The sequence below is a fragment of the Colobus angolensis genome, unplaced genomic scaffold (assembly GCF_000951035.1).
Source record: "Colobus angolensis palliatus isolate OR3802 unplaced genomic scaffold, Cang.pa_1.0 Scaffold151, whole genome shotgun sequence".
Taxonomy (NCBI): domain Eukaryota; kingdom Metazoa; phylum Chordata; class Mammalia; order Primates; family Cercopithecidae; genus Colobus; species Colobus angolensis.
Window position 1 is genome coordinate 2,654,556 of NW_012114611.1, and position 21,902 is coordinate 2,676,457.

Sequence of the window (21,902 nt, forward strand, 5' to 3'; positions counted from 1 at the left end):
TGGTCTTTGCCTTTCCAAATAAAATTTAGGGCTAGTTCATTAATAGCTACAAAATAGCATCTGGGATTTTGACTGATACTGCATTGAATCTATAGATAAAATTGGGAAAAATGGGCATCCTAACGATATTGAGTCTTCCAATCCATGAACACAGAATCTTTCTATTTATTTGTGTCTTCTCCAATTTATATCTTCTTTGGTTTTTAAAATCAGGATTTTGTAGTTTTCTATATGTCGGTCCTGTGCATATCGATTACATGGCTTAGAGTAGGTCCTGAAATAAGTAATATGTCCTTTAACTTTGTTCTCATAGTTTTGGCTGTTATAGAGTCTTTGCTTTGCCCATTTTAGAATCAGCTTGCAAATTTCTATGAAAAACCTCCCAGACTTTTAATATTATATTGCTACGTATTAAAGGATATGTAGCTTGAATATATAAAGAAGTCTAATACCTCAGTAAAATAAGACAACCCAAAGTAAAATAAGCAAAATATTTGAACAGGCACTTCATTAAAGAGGATATAGCAATGTAAGTAAGCATTTGAAATAACGCTTACCATCGTTAGTCATTAGAAAAATATACTACATACTCCAGAGTGGTTAAAAATTAAAAAGACTGACAATACCAAGTATTGATGAAGATGTGTAGTAACTGGATATCTCATATATTGGTAGGAATCTAAAAGTGGTATATCCAATTTGGAAAATAATTGGACAGTTTCTTTTTCTTTCTTTCTTTTTCTTTTCTGTTTTCTTTTTATTTTTTTGAGACAGAGTCTTGCTCTTGTTGCCTAGGCTGGAGTGCAATGGAACGATCTCGGCTCACTGCAGCTACTGCCTCCCTAGTTCAAGTGATTCTCCTGCCTGAACCTCCTGAGTAGCTGGGATTACAGGCATGCGCCACCACATCTGGCTAATTTTGTATTTTTAGTAGAGATGGGGTTTTACCACGTTGGCCAGGCTGATCTTGAACTCCTAACCTCAGGTGATCCACCCACCTCAGCCTCCCAAAGTGCTGGGATTATAGGCATGAGCCATTGTGCCTGGCCTGTCAGTTTCTAATAAAGTTACCCTTATCATATTATCCACTGTACACCCATGCATAAAGTTCATGTGGTCCTTATTTGTAATACTCAAAACCTGTGGGGAAAACACCAAATATCTATTAACTGTTGAATAGAAATCTGTTGGTATATGTATATAAGGTAACACATTCAGCATTAAAAAGAAATAAACTAATCAGACATGGAAGAATAAGGTAACTCTCCAAAGCATTATGTTAAATGAAGGAAAAAAGATAAAAATACTACATACAGTATGATTTAACTTATATGAACTTCTGGAAAAGGCAAAACTACAGTGGTCTAAATCAGATCCATGATTGTCAAGAAGGATGGGAGGCCTGGCAGGCTGGGGGCAGGGACTGATGGCAAAGGCACTTGAGGGAACTTATTTTAATGGAAACCATTCTGTATCTTGATTTTGGTGGTGATTACATGGCTGCCTAGATTTGCCAAAGCTCATCAAACTGTATAGTTAAAATGGGTTGATTCTATTTAATGTAAATTATTAAAGATGATAAAAAGATAATAAACTTTAACTTATACAGATATAAAATATATGATATGAATAAAATATATGATATGAATAGAAAAAACATTAGCAATGGAAAAATAGAAGTTTATTGTTTTAAGGTTTTCACATTTTACCTTAGGAGAAGGTATCATATCATTTGAAAGTAGAATTCAAAAAGTAGATACGTTAAAGTTATAAGTAGGTAAGTTAAAACTTCATATTATAAACTGAGAAAACACTAAAAAAAAACTAGAATTTGTAGCTAATAATCCAGTATGGAAATAAAGTGAAAGGCTAAAATATATTCAGTTAACCCAAAAGAAGGTAGGAAAACAGGCAACAAGGAATAAATTACAGAATGAAAAAACAGAAAATAGTATGATGGTCATTTTATATCCAACTACTTACATGTGCATTATACATAAGTGGTCTAAAAACTCCAGTTGAAAGGTAGACATTTTAGAATGAATAAAAAAGCAAGACTCAAATATGTTTGAAATGTAAATATGATTTAAATATAAATATAAAACACATAGATTAAAAGTAAGAGGATAGAAAAAGATGTCACACAAAGCTCTAATCATAAGCTAGAGGAGTTCTGTTAACAGAAAAGAGTGGAAGTGGTGAGAAATGGGAGAAATTATAGCATATATAAATGATATTGAAATAATTGCAACAACAACAAAAAAGAAAAAATGATTCAGGAAAAAAGGGGAGAATTGCAGGAGCAATACTCTTGAGAAGGCTTGATCCATTATGGACCTAGTGCACAAGCAGAGGACGTGCCTATAGGTAGGCACGTGGATAGGGCATCCAAGTAGACAAGTGGGCCACCTTCATGCTTTCCTACATATCATCTTGCCCTATTCAATGTTTAGACCTCCACTTATTTTTTCTTTTCCTTGATATTGTATTGTCTAGAACATTCAGAACTATGTTGAAATATGGCAACAGTGTTAGAAAGCAGTCTTTTCTCTTAATTTAATGACATTTTTAATGTGTTACTTCTGATATACTGATTCCCTTGTCCTCATGTCATTGATACTTAAGCAAACAGGTAGGAAGCTACTTTTTTCGGGCTTATTCTAGGCTAATCAACTTGGGATCGCAGACAGGTGAGCTAGGCAATAAGGATGTGTGCCAAGGGCACACTCGCATATGCACTGTAATGCAGGAAACCTCCCATGCCACTTCGATCTTATCCTTAGAATTGATTTGTAAAACCTGCTCTCCTCCATTGTCCTGGCTCCTTCAAAGTCCTACTTTCCCCATGGGTCTCCTCCCCAAAAGTCCTTAATACTCTCTAGGGGCTACATTATTTTCCCTTAAAATTTAGGAAGTAAAACTTTTGTGAAGATCCTCCCCACCTCTTAGCCCAGGAATGAAGGCATGGTAACAAAAGCAAGTAAGTGTAATTGACTAGATGATTGAAAAAGCTCTAAATCTTTCCTTTGCAGAGCAGATTCATCTATCTAACAACATGTTGAAGTCTCTGCTTTGATGTCTCATAGACTCTCAAACATATTTCCAAAAGTAAACTTTTGTTTTCACCTCCAAAGTCTCTTCCTCTCAGTCGTCTCAATTTCTAGTAATGTGTTGCTTCCTTTCACGCAGTTGCTCCAGTTTGAGTCCTGGATCATCCTTGATGATCCTCAGTGACATTAGTGCTCCCTCACTTAATGCCATTTATACAGGAGATATTTTACCAGTTGCAATTTCTTTACTCTGTGTTCTTTAAGCTCAGTATCTGACTCACGATAGACAATATTTTCTGTGTAAATGAAGTTCTTTCCTCAATATTATTTATTTATTTATTTATTTATTTGAGAAATAGTCTCGCTCTGTTGTCTGGGCTGGAGTGCAATGGCACCACCTTGGCTCATTGCAACCTCCACCTCCTGGGTTCAAGCAATTCTCCTGCCTCAGCTTCCCGAGTAGCTGGGATTACAGGCACTGGCCACCATGCCTGACTAATTTTTGTATTTTTAGTAGAGACAGGGTTTCAGTATGTTGGCCAGGCTGGTCTCGAACTCCTGACCTCAGGTGATCCACCTACCTTGGCATCCCAAAGTGCTGGGATCCACTGCACCTGGCCTCAATATCATTTATTAATGAGTGCTTCTTATCCTTCTTGATTAGGAATTTTTGGCTATCACAGGCTGAAACTTTTCTGGATCATGAATTGCATTTCTATTCCACTAATTATTTCTGCCTTTTAATATGATACAATATAATTTCAGTGGCTGTAACTTTGAGAAGTAAAAATTTGAAGGTAACTCCATTAATGCCTTCATTTGTTTTTGGACTTTTTTTTTTTTTTTGAGACGGAGTTTCACTCTTGTTGCCCAGGCTGGAGTACAATGGCGCGATCTCGGTTCACCACAACCTCTGCCTCCCGGGTTCAAGCAATTCTCCTGCCTCAGGCTTCCCGAGTAGCTGAGATTACAGGCATGTGCCACCACACCTGGCTAATTTTATAGTTTTAGTAGAGATGGGGTTTCTCCATGTTGGTCAGGCTGGTCTCGAACTCCCGACCTCAGGTGATCTGTCTGCCTCAGCCTCCCAAAGTGCTGGGATTACATGCACGAGCCTGGCCTGTTTTTGAACATTTTGTCTTATGCTTCTGGATGAATTTTGCTACCTATTTGTATAAAATATCTTGCTGAGGTTTTATATTTAAGTGTTTTTAGAAATGGAAAACACTGGGCGGAGTGCAGTGGCTCACACCTGTAATCCCAGCACTTTGGGAGGCCAAGACTGGTGGATCGCCTGAGGTCAGGAGTTCGAGACAAGCCTGGCCAACACGGTGAAACCCCATCTCTGCTAAAAATACACAAATTAGTTGGGTGTGGTGGCAGGTGCCTGTAATCCCAGCTACTTGGGAGGCTGAGGCAGGAGAATCACTTGAACCCAGGAGGTGGATGTTGCAGTGAGCTGAGACTGCACCATTGCACTCCAGCCTGGGCGACAAGAGTGAAACTCTGTCTCAAAAACAAATAAAATAAAATAAAATAAAATAAAATAAAGAAATGGAAAACACTGACAACATTTTTAATATTGTTGAGCTAGCATGAAAATAGAAGGCACCCTTGTCTGGTTTTGTTTTCAGTACAATCCAATAATTACAGTGTCTCCTTACCAGGTAATTTAATTTTTAATGTGTTAATTAAAAAAATAAAATTTTTATGTTAACAAATGCTGAGTCAACATCTATGAGGTGAAGATTTTTATAAAGTTACCTTATTGCCATAATGTGTTCTGATTATTATTTTGTTGGTGTGACAAATTCTCACTCTGGGGGTTAACTCTTACATGATATAATATTTAATATATGATGTTCATTTGTTCAGATTTTGTTTAAAAGGAAAGAAATAAAAATTCTACTTTACCAGTTATGTAATATGTTTTATTTTATATATGCAAAGATTACCATCTTTTTTATAATTTATATATGCAAAGATTACCATCTTTGACAAATATCCTAAATAGTCTTTTCTTGTAGGAAATACTTTTGGACTAGGTGGTCTTTTCACAGGCTGGGAATAACTATCTTTAAATGGTAGACTGTGGGACCATCCAGATCACAGGATATTGGAAATGAAAGGCACCTTCAGCATTTTCTAGTAACAGCTACTTACTTTATGGGAGAGGAAACTGAGGCCCATAAAGGAGAAAAACTTAGACAAAGTCAGATTGAGTTTATGACATAATAGTGCAGGTTCTCCCATGCTACAGTGCTGTTCTTTGAACCAAATGCACTATCATACTTGGAAATTCTATCACTACCCATTCCACAGCCCAGGAAGAACCAGGAGGGCAAGTCTGATGTCACATTTATTTCATCAGCTGCTTGTTTGCTGGTTTCCTTGCTTTGGCAGTTGGAATGTGCTTGGGTCTCACTTAATTTCCAAATTCCCAGTTTCAGCCATAGGCCCTGGCATCTCCACTCATGGGCACCACCCTCTCTTTTGGGTTCAGTGATGATATCTGCTAATATCTTCCCCTTTTCAGGCAACTGAAGCTGTGCTGTAGATGTCACAGTCATATGGATGGGAATAAAAGAAATTTATTCTCCTCCCTGCTGGACAATTTACTAGGCAGGTGACCCTGAGAGTAAAAGCAGTCCTCGTGGTGATCTTTCTACTCTCACGACCCCATCCCAAGACATCCAACAGGAACTAAGGAGGAGATCCACTGGCTGTCGACCACATTCTGTCTGTGTAGTTTCCACTTCAGGATTATTGCTGTCCTACGCTTGCTATCCATGTTGTACTAGAGGAAGGAAGCTTCCTGCTTTACAATCTGAACCCAAACTGGGTTTTGACAGAGGTTTTGTGAGTGTATGTATTACATTCAGCAAAATATAATCTTAATGCTAAAATATTGAAATACTTTATGTATTTTGATGATTTGTGGGGGAAACAGGATAAAATATTTGAAAGGGGGCTATTCAAGAAAGTACATAGAGTCACTGTACTTAGACACAGGCAGATGAAACCAATCTTCTCCATCACCTATAACTCAGATTCTTTCTTTAAAGGAATTCCTAATGAGCCCTAGAGAAGGTCATATAGAGGGTGTGGCTAGTATAGTCTCTGCCACAGGGTGAGTACCTGAGACAGTCTTCTTCTCCAGGTGGCTTAGGTGTCAGATGAGCCTATGGAGCAGGAGAGTGAAAAGGGTTGAGGAAATGGCCTGTCACTTAAACAGTGCCTTTGGGGAAGCATATTCAAATACTTTAGGAAAGAAAACCCGGACTAGGGAGTCTATAAAGGACAGACTGTGTTTGACTCTTGTCACTGAATTAAGCCCCCAAAGTAGTGTAAGTTTCTAGAGCACTTTCCAGAGGGAATTATAGGCCTCGCATTTGTTAATGTGTTTTAAAACTTTACACCTTTCCATCTCTTTATCCCACAATTTTCTGTCCTTGATTCCTGAACACTATCCACACCTGATGCACTCTGTTTGGATCTTTGTCCTGATCCTTGTATAAAACTGTCCATACCTGATGCACTCTGTTTGGCCCTTTGTCTTGATCACAGAGCCCAAAAGAACCTGGCCTAGCCCTGCCTTCACTTGTCCACCCTCTCACCCTATTGCCCCTTATATGACTGCACCTGCTTCGTGGGGTGCTGCCCTGCCATGCTGGGATGAGGACCTATGAGGCCTGGGTTCCTGACTACCACAGATGGGCAGGGTGGAGCTCAGGGGAAAGACTGCCTGGGTAAAACAACTGGCTGAAACAGAGATGTCCTTCTTCCTTGGTTATAGAGTTAGGGTCCAGGGTAGTAAGGTGATTGACTGAAGAGCTGTGTCTTCAGGTTGTGGACATAGCCTCCTGATGGCTTCTCTCCAGAGTTGAACTGCAATCTTCTCAACTTTGGGGTCATGGAGGAATCTGGAGGCCTTACGCTTCTGTGCCAAATAACAGAAAGTTGTAGACATATGAGGCAAAGAGATCTTACCCTTTCAGTCCCCTTCCTGGACTCCATTGCCTTTAGGGATTCTATTATTACACTCCACCAAGAATGGGCATCTTAGGCTCTGGGAGTTGCAATTTCCTGATGGATGCATGGCTCATAGGAAAAAGCTCTTGTTGGGTGGGCTTTAGGAGATGAAGCATCATAACCTATTACAGCCTATGTTTTCATCAGGAATATTCCTACTGCTTGACTCAGAGGAATAATAAAATTAAAATTAAATAATATCATATATCTGAAAGATTTTGACCAATCAAAAGTGCTCCTCATATGCAAAGGTTTACAATAGTTACATTTAGAATTTTGTTAATATGAAATCACTTTTCATTTATTCCTTCCATGGTTTCAGCACTGAGAAAGTTAAAGCATAACAATCCATCTCTTTAAAACAAATGGCTTTATTTTATGAGAGTCAATTTTCTGAGATAGGGACAAATTCTGTTCAAACAGGGATCTAGGGAGTTCATCTTTTCCATTTCCTGGTTCGGGAAAAACCATAACATGTCAAAATTAGTTTTTTTTTTTTTGAGACAGAGTTTCACTCTTATTGCCTAGGCTGGAGTGCAAAGGCACAATCTTGGCTCACTGCAATCTCTACCTCCTGGGTTCAAGCGATTCTCCTGCCTCAGCCTCCTGAGTAGCTGGGATTACAGGCATGCACCACCATGCCTGGCTAATTTTGTATTTTTAGTAGAGACGGAGTTTCTCCATGTTGGTCAGGCTGGTCTTGAATTCCTGACCTCAGGTGATCCACCTGCCTCGGCCTCCCAAAGTACTGGAATTACAGGCATGAGCCACCGCACCCGGCCTAATTTTTTAAAAACATTATTTATCTTTAAGGCCCTCTGAAGTACATGGTGCTGCTGTCTTTCTTGACTATCTAGTCCTATTTCTCAGTTGCACTATTGGAAAGTCTTTTCTTCCAACGTCTAATTTAAATTTATGTTGCAGTAGCCTGATCTTTTTTGTCCTCATCTTGTTATGGAAGAGAAAGTGACATCTCTCAATATTAGGGCATTTTAACTTTTGTTAATTTGAAAATTAACTTTTGCTAATTTTCTTATGACTTTCTTCTGAGTCCCGGATCCCCTTTTTTTTTTTTTTTTTTAATGAGACAGGGTCTTGCTCTGTCTCCAGCCCAGGCTGGAGGGAAGTGGCATGATCATGGCTTACTGCAGTCTTCACCTCCCCAGGCTCAGGTTATCTTCTCACCTCAGCGTCCGGAGTAGCTGGGACTACAGGTGTGCACCACCATACCTGGCTAATTTTGTATATTTTGTGGAGACAGATTTCACTGTGTCGAACTCCTGGGCTCAAGCAATCCAACCGCCTTGGCCTCCAGAAGTACTGGGATTACAGGCATGAACCACCCCACGCCCAGCCTACGTCCTTGATTCTTTATTCCTTCTTTGTGGTCTTCCTTTCCTAGCTGTCATTCTTTCTATGTTCCCTTATTCCTTCAGTTGAATTAAGATACTTTCTTACAATAAGATCTTTCTTATGGTGAGGTTCAGGGCTGATCCTGAGATTTCAGGGATTTCTGATGGGGCTGAGGATGGAGGAGGAAGCCCAGGCTCTGTAGTTCACCATTTGTAAAGATAGTCGGGTGGGGAGGCATTTCTTGCCCCTTTGGAAGCACAGGCTTCTGAAGGCTCAAGGCTCAGAGCTAGCTATATTCATGGCCAGCACCCCCATATCCAGGTGGGTGCCATCTCCCTTGAACATTGTCAGAATAGGGACACTTACCCAGTCCTGGGTGCTGATGTCATGGGTGTCACGGAGCAGTTGCTCATCCCTGAAGTGGACACAGAGAAGAGTCATTCTGTTACAGGGGCCTGGACATGTCTCCTCAGCTGCTCAGCTCGCATCCCTGGTTTGAAGTATAGCCAAAGTGGGAGGAGCCAGACTTGAAGGGACACTAACGACCTAACAAACCCGTCAGAGAGGCAGTTGCAGAATGTGGCACCAGAAATCTGGCCCCCTGTGAAGCAGAGCGGATCATGGCCACTGAAGCGCTGTCATCCAGGGCTGGGAACCGAGTTAGCCAAATGTTTCCATCCCAGGGCGCTGCTGCTGGAACAAGCCCCTGGTAGTTCACTTCTTACCTCCATTTTTTTGGTGTGGGAAAGGGATACAACGAGACTTGAATTCTCCTCATCTCACCCTGGACTTCACCCTGCCTTGCTCCATTTTCAGGAAGCAGAAAAGCAGCAGCAACAGTTAGATCCTAAATCCACATTTTTACAGCCCAGGTAATCAGGTGGGTGTTCCCAGGGCCCTGCAGGGATCTATTTGGAAATCAGGCTTCTGAGGATGAAGGAGAGCATTCTCCAAGCAGAGGTGAGCTTGGCCCTTTTGACCTTTTGAACCTTAGGGATCAGCATCCAAGGAAAGTATCTCACGAGCCTCTGGATCTCACAGTGGAGGCCATAGTTCCTTGCTCTGGAGTGGAGGTGATGGACCAGGTTTGGAGAAAGATCAGAAGGGTCTTCTCTGGGACTGTCTGTATTTAAAGATCCCCAAGAAGATTTGTACTCTTAACGAACTCCATTTTGCTGCGGGGCTGAAAAAGCATAGAGTGGTTCCAATACCAGAGAGACCCCAAGAGTAGTCAGAATCTCCAGATTTCCTCCTCTCCCTGCCTCTTGTATCCACAGCTGAAGGCTCCTCACCCCTTCCATGGGATATAAAAATCCTTGAATTCAATCTTATTTAATTCTGACTTTGGAGGCTCTCTCTTTGGGCTCAGTCATGTATATCCTTGATAATCAATGGGATGCAAGAGCCAGGAGATTTGGCACCATACGGGAGTCTCTTAGAGGTAGAGAATCGCAGATCTCAGAATTCAAGCCTAGCTTAGACCTACTGAAGAAGAATCTGTTTTTTAACAAGGGACCCAGGTGATCTGTATATATGCAAAAGTTTGAAAAGCCCCAATCTGTAAGTTCTTTCTTGGATAAGTAAAGAAAAGAGTTCCACATATGGCTTTTGTGCTATAATTCTAGGCTGCTGGGTATTTTGAGTATTTTCTTGAAATGCTAGAATTAGCATCTGGGCGTTTGAAAACTGTAACTTGACCACCCTGAATAATCATTCCACTCTAGCCTGCCTGCCATTCTATCCCTGTGCCAGCCTTGGGAAGCTGTTCCCCTTTTCCGTACTTGCTGTGTTTACAGACAAGAACCATATCTAGCCGAGGCATGAGAGTGTTCTCAGGCCCTCAACAGCCATTCCAAGGGAGAAAAAGATTCTTCCATCCCTGTCCACGTGCTGTAGACTGAACGTCTATGTCCCCTCCAAATTGATATATTGAAACCTAGTCCCCAAAGTAATGATAGTAAGGTGTGGGGCCTTTGGGAGGTAATTCACTTATGAGGGCAGAGCCCTCATGAATGAGATTACTGTCTGTATGAAAGAGAACCTAGAGAATTCCTTTACTGCTTCCTCCACGTGAGGACACAGTGAAAAAGTTAGCTGTCTATGAACTGGGAGGCAGGGCCTCACCAGACACCAAATCTGCTGGCACCTTGATCTTGGACATCCCAGCCTCCAGAACTGTGGGAAATAAATTTCTGTTGCTTATAAACTAACGAATATGGTATTCTGTTCTAGCAGCCTGAACAGACTCAGACATGAGGCGATTGAGCTGGACAGAGGAGAGACTCGCAGTACTTATGAATGCTTTAAGGAAAGCCAATTCCCAACTTGGTTGAAGTGGGGAAAGAAAAGAACCTGGACTCCAGCCGTAAGCTAAATGGAAGATCCTAGGGTGAGACTTTGGGATGAACTCCATATCTCGCTTCGTATCTCCATTTTTTTTTGTATGGGAAATGGATACAATGAGACGTGAATTCCAGATCCCCTCCCTTGTTTCCTTATCCAAACCTTGGAATGGTGCTCTTTTACCTCGAATCTGAGCATCTTCCTGCAGCTGAAAAATAATGAGAATACGGAGTCAGAGATGATGGGGCTGGTCTCCTGTGGACCTGCAGTGTACTAGCTATAGACTCGGTCAAATGCAGGGATGTCTGTTTGGGAAAACATGGGCTTCTTGGACATGAAACTCCCAAGATTTCTTTCTTTATTTTTTTGAGATAGAGTCTCGCTCTGCTGTTCAGAATGGAGTGCAGTGGTGTGATCTCAGCTCGCTGCAACTTCCACCTCCCAAGTTCAAGCGATTCTCCTGCCTCAGCCTCCCCAGGAGCTGGGATCACAGGTGTGCACCACCAAGTCTGACTAATTTTTACATTTTTAGTAGAGATGGGGTTTCACCATGTTGGTCAAGGTGGTTGAACTCCTGACCTCAGGTGATCCGGCCACCTCAGCCTCCCAAAGTGCTGCGATTACCATCCAGCCACTTTGGCCACTGTGCCCGGCCAAAATCCCGAGACTTCCAAAAGCACAATTTGTATTGTTTTTGTATCTCTCACACCAATATAATGCCCTGCATATAGCATATGCTCAATAAATGTCTTTTGAATAATGAATGAATAAATAGGAGCAAGCTGTGCCTCTTTAGGGCTGGGAGACACACAATTCATCACTTACAGTCATAACTATTCATACCAAGGTCTCACATCTTGTATTCTTTGTGGCCCTCTGGCCTTCTGCTATGTCTTTTGTGGGCCCTTTTACACTCCTCATTGAGTCTCCAGTGGTTCTCTGCAGAGAAGCTTTAACTACATGTAAAGGATCTTTAAAAAATTATTTCTTGGCTGGGCGGGGTGGCCCATGTTTGTAATCCCAGCATTTTGGGAGGCCAAGGTGGGTGGATCACCTGAGGTCAGGAGTTCAAGACCAGCCTGACCAACATGGTGAAACTCTGTTTCTACTAAAAATGCAGAGGTTAGCTGGATGTGGTGCCACACACCTGTAATCTCAGTTACCCAGAAGGCTGAGGCAGGAGAATCACTGGGACTTGGGAGGTGTAGGTTGTGGTGAGCCGAGATCGTGCTACTACACTGTAGCCTGGGTGGTAGAACAAGACTGTCTCAAAAAAAAAAAAAAAAAGAGAAAGAAAATCTTTCTTAGGCCGGGCACAGTGCCTCACACCTGTAATCCCACCTTTTTGGGAGGCCAAGGCTGGCAGATGGCTTGAGTCCAGGAATTTGAGACCAACCTGGGCAACACGGCGACACCCTATCTCTACAAAAAATAATAATAAAAAAAATTAGTTGGGTGTGGTACTCCCAGCTACTTGGGAGGCTGAGGGAGGAGATTCGCTTGAACCTGGGAGCCAGAGGTTGCAGTGAGCTGAGATCACATCACTGCACTCTAGCCTGGGCACAGAGTGAGACCATGTCTCAAAGAGAGAGAGAGAGAGATAGAGAGAGAGAAAGAGACTGAAATCTATAGAAGAAGAGCCAAAGAGAGCAGAGGAAGAGGTTTTATTTCTATTTACCCAAGAAGGGTAGCTCTTGTCTCTAATTCATACTTCCATACAGACATACTCACCTAATAAGGCAGTTTACTACATCACTAGGGGATTCTCCCCAACTCAGTCACTTATCAGCATTTCATACAACCACATAGAGTATTCTTGCTGAGAGAAGTTCTAGCATATACAATTTTCTGTCTGTATTATCACATTTCCTCAAGGGAACTGTTAGGCATCTTCTTGCCTTAGCTGCCTGGACTGACAAGACAGTGGTACTCTTTAAGGGAGAAATCACCAGAAAAATAAATGAAGCTGAAACCTTGGTCAGAGGCAACATCTCAGTAGGGTAAGAAAATAAATGGGTTCAAGGCACATGATAGGGCTGGGGAATTCAGAGAATCAAAATCTAATCTCACCTCCTTTTGTATATCCTTAAAAACTGTCAGCACCTGACAGAAGACAAAAATATAGAAAAAATAGTATTGTAGTTGATCACTTTATTACAGAGAGATTTCACATATAAAATTAAGTTACCTAGTCTCCTAGCCACTAGGCTGTAGAATGTGAGTGCCAAGAGACTGTGGCTTTGTAGCTCTAGCAATAAATCTTCACTGACTTCCACTCTACAGAAACCTCTGGGCCACCATTTCTTTATGTGGTAAATGAGCAAAATACAGTAAAGTATTTAAAGAAGACTGGGCTGTGCCTTGAATGTATAACGAAACCTACTATCATATTTATTTTCAGTCTAATTCGTTCTCATTCTGAAGCTTAGCATAGGTATTCAACCGATATTTATTTGCTTATTGGAGGGAGTGTAAAATCATATGATCACTTTGGAAAAAGTTCTGGCACTTTCTTTTCTTTTTGGCTGTGAGTTTATTCAATGCAAAATAATCCTCTCCAATTTTACTGAGGTAGATGTACATCCACAACCAAATCTGCCTCTAAACTGGAATTCAGTTGCTGACCCAGCCCCAGCCTTGACTTTCTTGTCGGCACCAGGGGGCACAGCATTCTGTCTGTAGGTATCTCTGTCGGCTCCCCCTCTTGTGAGTCTTGCAGATCACTAACCCTCCAGACCTTTTAGGCCGAGGCCTGCCAGTCTCTGGATGGCTGTGGTGTAGAGTGACAGGCACAGTCTCCGGGTGATGAAGGTAATCATGGAGATACTGGATACCCTCATTGATAAGGTACCAGTAGAAATGTCTCCAGACAAACTATTGCTTCATGTAGCCTCAGTACTTGAGAGACTGTATGGCCTTCATGATGTGAAGGATGGGCACATTCTTGTCTGCCAGCTCCGGGTGCTTAGGCATGTGGACATCCTTCTTGGCCACCATGACTCTCTCCTTAAAAACGAGTTCATAAATGGCAATCTAGTTCTTTGGCATCAACATCTCAGTGGTTATAGGGTCCAGGGCCGGGGCTGGCAGTTTCTTATAAAACCAAATATCTGCCTACTGTATTACCCAGCCATGAATGGACCCAGTGACTGTTGGAACTGTGGGTTGTCTCCCTTGGGAGAAAGTGTGAGAACTTTTAGATAGTTGTTATCTTGTTTGGTGGAAATATAGTGTATGTTGATATTCAGGAGCTTCAATTTGCATATAAGGGTACATATGGAAGATGAATGGTCAAAGGGGTAGAGTGTGCCAATGATTAATTCGTTGCCTCTCAATGGTTAATTCACTGCCCTTTGTTCACTCTTTGTTATATTATAAGTACCTGATTATTTTCTTGTTCTCAACAGGATGGTCTTTTGACTCTTACACAAGCAACTTACTCTTTAGCTAATATAATAATTGTAAGAACATGAAATAGTTATGCTACTGTACAGCATTATAATTAAGATTATTTCCTTATATAAAGAGTCATCGAATATCACAGAAAATAAAACATTTTGGACACATTATTCATTTTATATAATATTGTACAGTGGGGGCTGGCACAAGAGGCTCTGGAGAATTTTACTCATTTTTAATCAGAAATGATTAAATGGTCAGTTTCCTATACTGTAAGTTCAAAAGTGATCAATTATCTTTTAATTCTCATCTCTATCTAAGATTTTACAAGCAACTAATATGGTAAGATTGGGATGCTGAAGTAGCTGGTATTTATGTGAAGGCCTCTTAGAAACTCCAAGTAAATGTCTGTATTCTATGAAAGTTCACTACAATTTGCTGTGGGTATCTTACGGGCATTACTGGCTTCTGCACATATATACCCTTCAACTATAAAGTGAAACCTGGCATTTTTACGTTTGTTAATTGAAATCAACATTTTCATGTTTGTGAAAGGCCATACCTGTGCTTTCAAGTCTGTAAAAATCACTGAGAATTGGGGATTAAACACCCTTAAAACAAACAGGACCTGTGACAGCTTCAAATAAGTGGGTGTCGGGAAGGGGCACTGACGTGCACAGACCCAAGAAGCTCTGAGAATATGAGACTGCACAAATGACAGAACAAGGTGGGAGGGAGTGTGTTGATCCTTCACCGTCAATCAACAAATCACTCAAGGAAAGAGAAATAAATGTGCTCCTTCTTGAAGCCTTCCCCCACTTCCCACCTCTTGCCATGCTGTCAAAAATGATTCTTCTGTCCTCACCTGGTCCCACAGGGTTTCAGTGATGGTTACCTGTCTTTCCTGTAGAAATAAGGAACAAATGTTGGAAACAATATCCCAACTCTCCCAGAAACTGAAGTGACACATTATGAAACATTATGAAGACAAGATATTTCTTGGAATTGAGCTGGACACCCAAAATCATCCCATTTCTCAGGCAGCCAAAAGTCTCCTGCAGCCCTGCTGAATCATTTCATCCCATATATCCTGCTTCGCTCTGGATCTAGCTGGTGTGTGACAGGTCCAAACAGACCCATTTGTTTACCACCTTGTCAATGCCTGTACAGCCTGCCTGCCCCTGGAGTCAACTGGTGAAGCAGTGGCATTGGAGATATTACTGGTGTGGTAGACAATGACCCACTCTACCAGCCAGTCAAGAGCACCCCGTCCCTTCTCAGGCAGCCTTTTTTTTTTTCCCTCCTATCTACAACCTCTTCTCCTCCCCTCTCCCTAGGAATTAGAAGGCCCAGAGGATCCAGAGAGTTTGCATACCTTCCCCACCTGTGACCTCATTGTCCCTTCTATGGATGTGCTACAAAGAAAGGATGATATCAACCTGATGAGGAGCAGAGAACGTGGGCTAAAGGCTTCTCCTAACTCTCTTCTATCACTCCAAGCAGGAATTCTTGAAGTTTTTGTACTAAAAATCCAGGAAGGAGAGCCAGGGTCCTGCCTCTCATATCCCTTATGGGAGGTGTGGGGACAGGTGGGAACCTTGCCTCATCTTCCAAGTATCTTGGAAGCCCTTTGAGAACTCTAAAGCATAGAACATTGGAAGTGAAGGTGATGGTCATTGTTATTAAACCTTGTCATTTTCCTGACTGCCTAATTTATGTCTACTCTTCACCCTTCACCCCACCTAACCTGTCAAACGTCCCAGGTCCTCTTTAGAAAGTATAACCAATTAGCAAACTGCTTCCTTTTTATTCCCCGAAAAAGTGTTCTTTTCCTTCGTGACTTCTGATGGGGTGGTAATGGGGATGGAAGGCTAAGGAAGTGGAAAGATTTTGCTTATTCTTGGCAGCACAACTGAAGCTCTTATTCCTAAATACCACCTCATTCCTAAATCAATGCCAAAGTCACCTAGGAGAGGATGTATACAGATATACAGGTGACTGGAAGAAAGAAGAAGGGTCAAAGTGAGTGAAACCCAGGTAACCAGTCTGCTCTACCATGCTTGCCGATCCTGAGCAAACAGCCTCATCTCCTGGCCGTGTGGTTCCTGCTAATACAGTTCCTGCCATTAAAAAAAGCAATAAGTTCCCTTTGTGTTTTATCTGATAGACAAGGCTGTAATCACTACAAGTCAGTGAAATATTTGACAGACTCCAGCCTAGCAGGTGTGAGCACAGCTTAGTTCATAAACCTCGTTTTTATTACGCATATCTCCAACCTGTAGCTATCTTCGGCCACTTTTAAAATTTATATTCTGATTTTCATTTTTTCCACAGACTGAAGCAGTTTGGGGCCCATAAACTCTCGGAACTAACTATCCCAAACTCCTTTCCCAAACAGAAGAGAAAATGCTGGGATTTGAATCCAAAGAGTATAGGTTAAAGAAATAGGAAAAAAAAAAAAAAATCCAGAAGAGAGGGAGGAACCAGATCTCAGAAAGTAAGTCACCGCCTTTGGAAAATGACAGGACGACAGGAGCAGAGGGAGCTCTAGAGTCTGAATTTAGAAATGTGTCCTAAACCACCCATTCGTCAGCTTCTGATCACATCTGTGATTCAACTGCCAGCTTGCAAGAAATACAGATGGCAAAGAAATACCTTAAAGTATACTATGGGCCTGAGCTCAGCAAAATCCAGACTATAGGACAATGACCTGATTTATACAACAAGTACATTACACAGAAAAAGTGGGGCAGGGAATGAAAGGGGAATGTGGAGATTTTTTAAAGACACAGGCAAAACCAAATTACAATGTTTAAGAATGAATGCTTGGGTGATAAGCCATAATAAAAACCAAAGAATTGATTACAAAAAACAAACAAACAAAAAGCAATAAGTTTTCCCAAACAGGAGTAGGGAGGCCAGTAATCACAGGGAGTCTGGGGACCCAGAATAGAGTGAAAACTGGGCTCTAGATGACACTGAAGTTCAAGACCAGCTTGGGCAACATAGTGAGACTTCGTCTCTACAAACAAAACAAAACATAACACAACAAAACAAAACCAACAACAAACAAACAAAAGAGCAGCAGCAGCAACAACAAAAAACCCCAGCCAGGCATGGTGGCAGGCACTTGTGGTCCTAGCTTACTCAGGAGGCTGAGACAGGAGGATTGCTTGAGCCCAGGAGTTTGAGGCTGCAGTGAGCCATGATTGCACTATTGCACTCTAGCCTCAGCAACAGAGCAAGCCCTTGTTGCTAAAAAAATAAATAAATAAAATAAAGTAAAAATAAAAAGACATTGAGCCTACAGATTTCCAGTTAAGAGGAGACTGTTGATGAACATTGATAGCACTGACATCATATCAGATGGCTCAGGCACACAGTTCTGCCAGCTGGAGTGCTATTTCTCCATAGAACCCGGCAGAGCTACTACTCACTGCAAATCCAAGCCATGCCCCTAATTCTGAAAACATCCTTTTAATTTATTTAATGATACATATTAATCGTACATATTTATGAGGCACATGTGATAGTTTGATAATGCATACAATATCTAATGATCAAATCAAGAGTATTTAGGATATCCATCACCTCAAACATTGATCAGTTCTTTGTGCTGGAAACATTTCTGCTCTTCTCAGCTAACTATTTTTGAAATACATAATAAATTATTGTTAATTATAGTCACCCTACTATGCTATTGAACCTCAACCCTAAGCCTATTTCCTCACCTATAAAACAAGAGGAGTAATCTTTCTCTCAAGGATTTGGGGGATGATTATATGAAAGCATTTGTAACTGTTAAGTGTTTTCAAACGTTATTGTTGTTTGTTATTTTTACAGTGTCCTGTCCACTTTCACCATCAAAAAGCATATGTTCATCAGCAGAAAGGCCAGGGCTCTGGTGTGGTTTATGTGCTTTCTCATATGGAAGTCTAGGAGACTCCAATATCTACTCATTATTTTTTCCTCCAGGTCCTGCAGCTGTCTGGAAGAGAATTCATACTCTTAGATAGAGCAGATTTCTAACTTCCTGCAGACTCAGGCTTCTCAATTCCTTGCTGGCTCTCAGGCTTGAGGTCCAGTTAACCATTCCGAGCACTTTCATAAGATAGGCAGCTTAGAAATTTATAAGTTATTTTTCACTTTCTCTTCCCAAATTTCTACAAACTTTTAGTTTCGCTATTGTTGCCCAGGCTGGAGTGCAGTGGCACAATCCGGGCTTACCGCAACCTCCGCCTGCAGGGTTCAAGCGATTCTCCTGCCTCAGTTTCCCAAATACATGGGATTACACGCATGCACCAGCACGCCCAGCTAATTGTTTGTAGTTTTAGTAGAGATGGGGTTTCTCCATGTTGGTCAGGCTGATCTCGAACTCCCAACCTCAGGTGATCTGCCCGCCTTGGCCTCCCAAAGAGCTGGGATTACAGGCATGAATCACCACGCCCATCCCCAAATTTCTACAAACTCTTATCTCAAAACATCTGCTGCAAGTTCAAAGGCTCAAGCCAAGTTCTGATTCCTTTATGAAGCTTTCCTGATCCATAAGTTCACGGTAAACCCTCCTTCTTTTCTGACTTCATGAATACCATCACCTGGGTCTCATATTTAGCCTCAAGCAGCAGATTCTAGCCCTCTTTTCCACCCTAGACCAAGGGAAGCTTGACTTTAGGTGGTTGGCCTTGATTCACACTATAGAGGATACAAAGGACTTAGGCAAAGTCAATCCTGGAATAAATAAATGTCCCTAGTTTGTGTACCCCACCAACTCCTAGAGGAATTGCAGTTGATGCCTGATTTCTAAATTAGAATGACAAAGATTTGCTATTGCCTCTTTCGTCAAGGAGATGGAGAAGAGGGAGGACACATTAAAGTCCTCATCTTATCCAGCCAGGAAGCAAGTGAAGCCAAATGAAGAGCGATAGGAGGAGACAGGAGACCCTGGTTCTTCTCCCATGGAGTATAGTAATCTAAGGACGTTTGAGGGTCATCATTAGCCCCATTACCTTCTCTGCTGCTTGGAGGTCATTTCTGCCTTTGGTTCTTGATCCTGGCAGGGATGCTGTGCCATTTGTTCTCAGACAGAAACCAAGGACTCTGGAGCTGAAGATGGAGATAGCTCCAGGCCCTGGGAGTGGAATAAATGAATATGGGGAGAAGGCAGGCACACGGTGAGAAGAAAAGTGCTCATTCACTGGAGAACTACCAGGACAGATATCTCAGCAGTTAATGAAGCATTTGTGTTTTGGATGGGTGAGTGTGCATGTGCATGTGTGTGCTTGCATATGTGTGCATGTATGTGTGTACATATGTGTAAAGAAAGATGAGGGTAAGAGGAGGGTAAGAGGAAGGAAGTATTTGGCCAGGGTAAAACCTTCCTGTAGTCTTTGTCAGTAACAACAGAAATTGCAGTGAGGAAGTAGATGAAAAAAAAGAGAGAATCTAAGTGAAAAATAACAGTTAGCTGAGATTGGGGATGGGGCATTGGCCAAAGGGTCTTTGAGTTCAGGCAAGGACAGGAAACAGAGTAGAGTGAATGCAAGATTGGTAAATACCCCACCCCCTCCCACCTCAGTTAGAATTTTCATAGTTAACTAAGGATAGAGTTTCAGGATGGAGGGCCATCAGCTCCAGCCTTCAAGTGCTTTGTAGAGAAGAAGGGCTCGGCCGGGCGCGGTGGCTCAAGCCTGTAATCCCAGAACTTTGGGAGGCCAAGATGGGCGGATCACGAGGTCAGGAGATACAGACCATCCTGGCTAACATGGTGAAACCCCGTCTCTACTAAAAAATACAAAAAACTAGCTGGGTGAGGTGGCGGGCGCCTGTAATCCCAGCTACTCGGGAGGCTGAGGCAGGAGAATGGCATAAACCCGGGAGGCAGAGCTTGCAGTGAGCTGAGATCCGGCCACTGCACTCCCGCCTGGGCAACAGAGCGAGACTCCGTCTCAAAAAAAAAAAAAAAAAAAAAAAAAAGAGAGAAGAAGGGCTCATAGGCAGTGACCCAGACAGGAGACAAATCCTCCTTTGAGACGTTTCCCTTCCACTTTTCCCACTCCCACCCTTCTTGACCTCCAAGCCCCAGTCAAGAACCAGATCAATTAAGCCTAGAAACTTACCTTGCTTGGTTCCCCAAATTACACTTTGCCCCACTCCTTCCCTCCTAGACTTTTTCCTCTTTGAGCCCCATCTCACAACAGCCTCCTGTTCCCATATCAACCTTGCCCTTTTCAACACTTTTTGACTTCAGCTGTGACCTCACAGACAGACAACTTGCTCTCCCTCCCAGCTGCACACTAGGCTCCATTCAATCCAGATGATAATGGTAAAATGGTGGGATAATGTTGTAGATTTTAATTTTAGTTTCTGGGAATTTTTGCTTCTTCATTGCCTTCTACCCATTGCATTGGAAATCCATTGATTCTGAGAGATGAAAGGAATGAGGCCAGAAGAATCCAGTTTTTAGTTTGAATTTCAAAATCAGGTCTGAGAAATCTGGCTTTCAATTTCAAGAGGTAGGTCCTTTAGAGAGAAATGGTTTTGTTGTGAATTTTCAAAGTCTTTGACTTAGAAGATCACCAAAGATTTGTGAATGATCATAGATTTAAAATCTTAGAGGGGATGAAAACAGTTTTTCTGAAGAAAGTATAGGGTTTTAATACGGAGGCAGGAAGTGAATATTAGGGAAGAGGCGTTAGGTGTAGGCGTGCAAGTCTGGGACCTGCTTCTTTTTGGCGATGGTGCGTATAAAATACCCCAATATGTCTAGAAATCTAAGAACAGAAGGAACCAAAGGCCAACTTCTCCCTTGAAACTAGACCCCTGGAGGAGCAGCCTCAGAGAGAGCACTGTGCCTACATGGGGAGGTCGTGGTGAAGTGGGAATTGTGGTATAGCGTGTTTAGGCAGACAGGACCTGAGATAGTACCTTTCAGGTCCCACAGCCTGCCCAGGTGATGGTGGGAAAACTCTTCATGCAGAAATGCAGAGTGGAGAAGGAGAGGGCTGAAATCTAAAGAGGACTCACAAATCATGCAACCTGTGACAAAATGCCAGGGTATGTACAACAGATGGAGGTGTCAGCGTTGGCTCGGTCCCCCACCTGTCTTCAGCAGGATTTAAGGGAAAGGCACACTGTCCCATCCCTTGTTTTGATTTTAGAGCTCCAGGTGCTGCTAGTGAGACCACCATGGACCCTCTCTGCACACCACCTTCTTACTATCATGAAGTGCTTCAAATTAGACTCTGATTAGAGGTTACTCTCTCCCACCCTTTAAGAGACCAGAAGGGCCATTCCCATCATAATCTACCTTTTTATTTACCTCAGATTCCATAAGGAGTCTAAGCTCCTCCCTTTATCATCTCACATCACAGGGACTTTTACCCTTTTATGGCCAGATATATCTCATAATCCAACTCAATTCCTACCTCTCTCAAACCACCCTAAGTCTTTTGCTATCCAAAAGTAATTTTTTTAAAAAAATTCCATTTTTATTTCGGATTCAGAGGATATACATTTAGGTTTGTTACAAGGATATATTGCATGGTGCTGAGGTTCGGCCTTCTATTGATCCTGTCACCCAGATAGTGAACATAGTACCCAAGAGGAGGCTTTTCATCCTTTGCCCCCTCTCTCCCTTCTTTTGGAATCTATTGTTCCCATCTTTATGTCTGTGTGAGTGTAGCTTCCACTTACAGGTGAGAACATGTGGTATTTGGTTTTCTGTTT

At 42.0% G+C, this 21,902-nt stretch overlaps 1 protein-coding gene across 1 annotated transcript; it reads right to left on the minus strand.

Annotated features, from left to right (window-relative positions):
• Positions 1-6,848: 6,848 nt before the first annotated feature.
• LOC105507655 (chromosome unknown open reading frame, human C12orf54) lies at positions 6,849-20,372 on the minus strand. The gene is made up of 8 exons (XM_011936242.1): positions 20,294-20,372; positions 19,184-19,305; positions 15,562-15,592; positions 15,043-15,081; positions 12,849-12,881; positions 10,962-10,986; positions 8,802-8,850; positions 6,849-6,990 (listed from the first exon to the last, which is right to left on the minus strand). The coding sequence occupies exons 2-8, from the start codon at positions 19,246-19,248 to the stop codon at positions 6,849-6,851; spliced, it is 384 nt and encodes a 127-aa protein (XP_011791632.1). The 5' UTR covers positions 19,249-19,305; positions 20,294-20,372.
• Positions 20,373-21,902: the final 1,530 nt, after the last annotated feature.

Bases quoted from the DNA above. Each gene is read 5' to 3' on its own strand.
- LOC105507655 (XM_011936242.1), bottom strand. From the start codon at position 19,248: ATGGCACAGCATCCCTGCCAGGATCAAGAACCAAAGGCAGAAATGACC. The intron at 10,987-12,848 runs GTGAGATTAGAT...ATTATTTTTCAG, and splicing joins TTAAGGATATACAAAAGGAG to CTGCAGGAAGATGCTCAGAT. The intron at 6,991-8,801 runs GTAAGTGTCCCT...TATTTGGCACAG, and splicing joins ACATCAGCACCCAGGACTGG to AAGCGTAAGGCCTCCAGATT.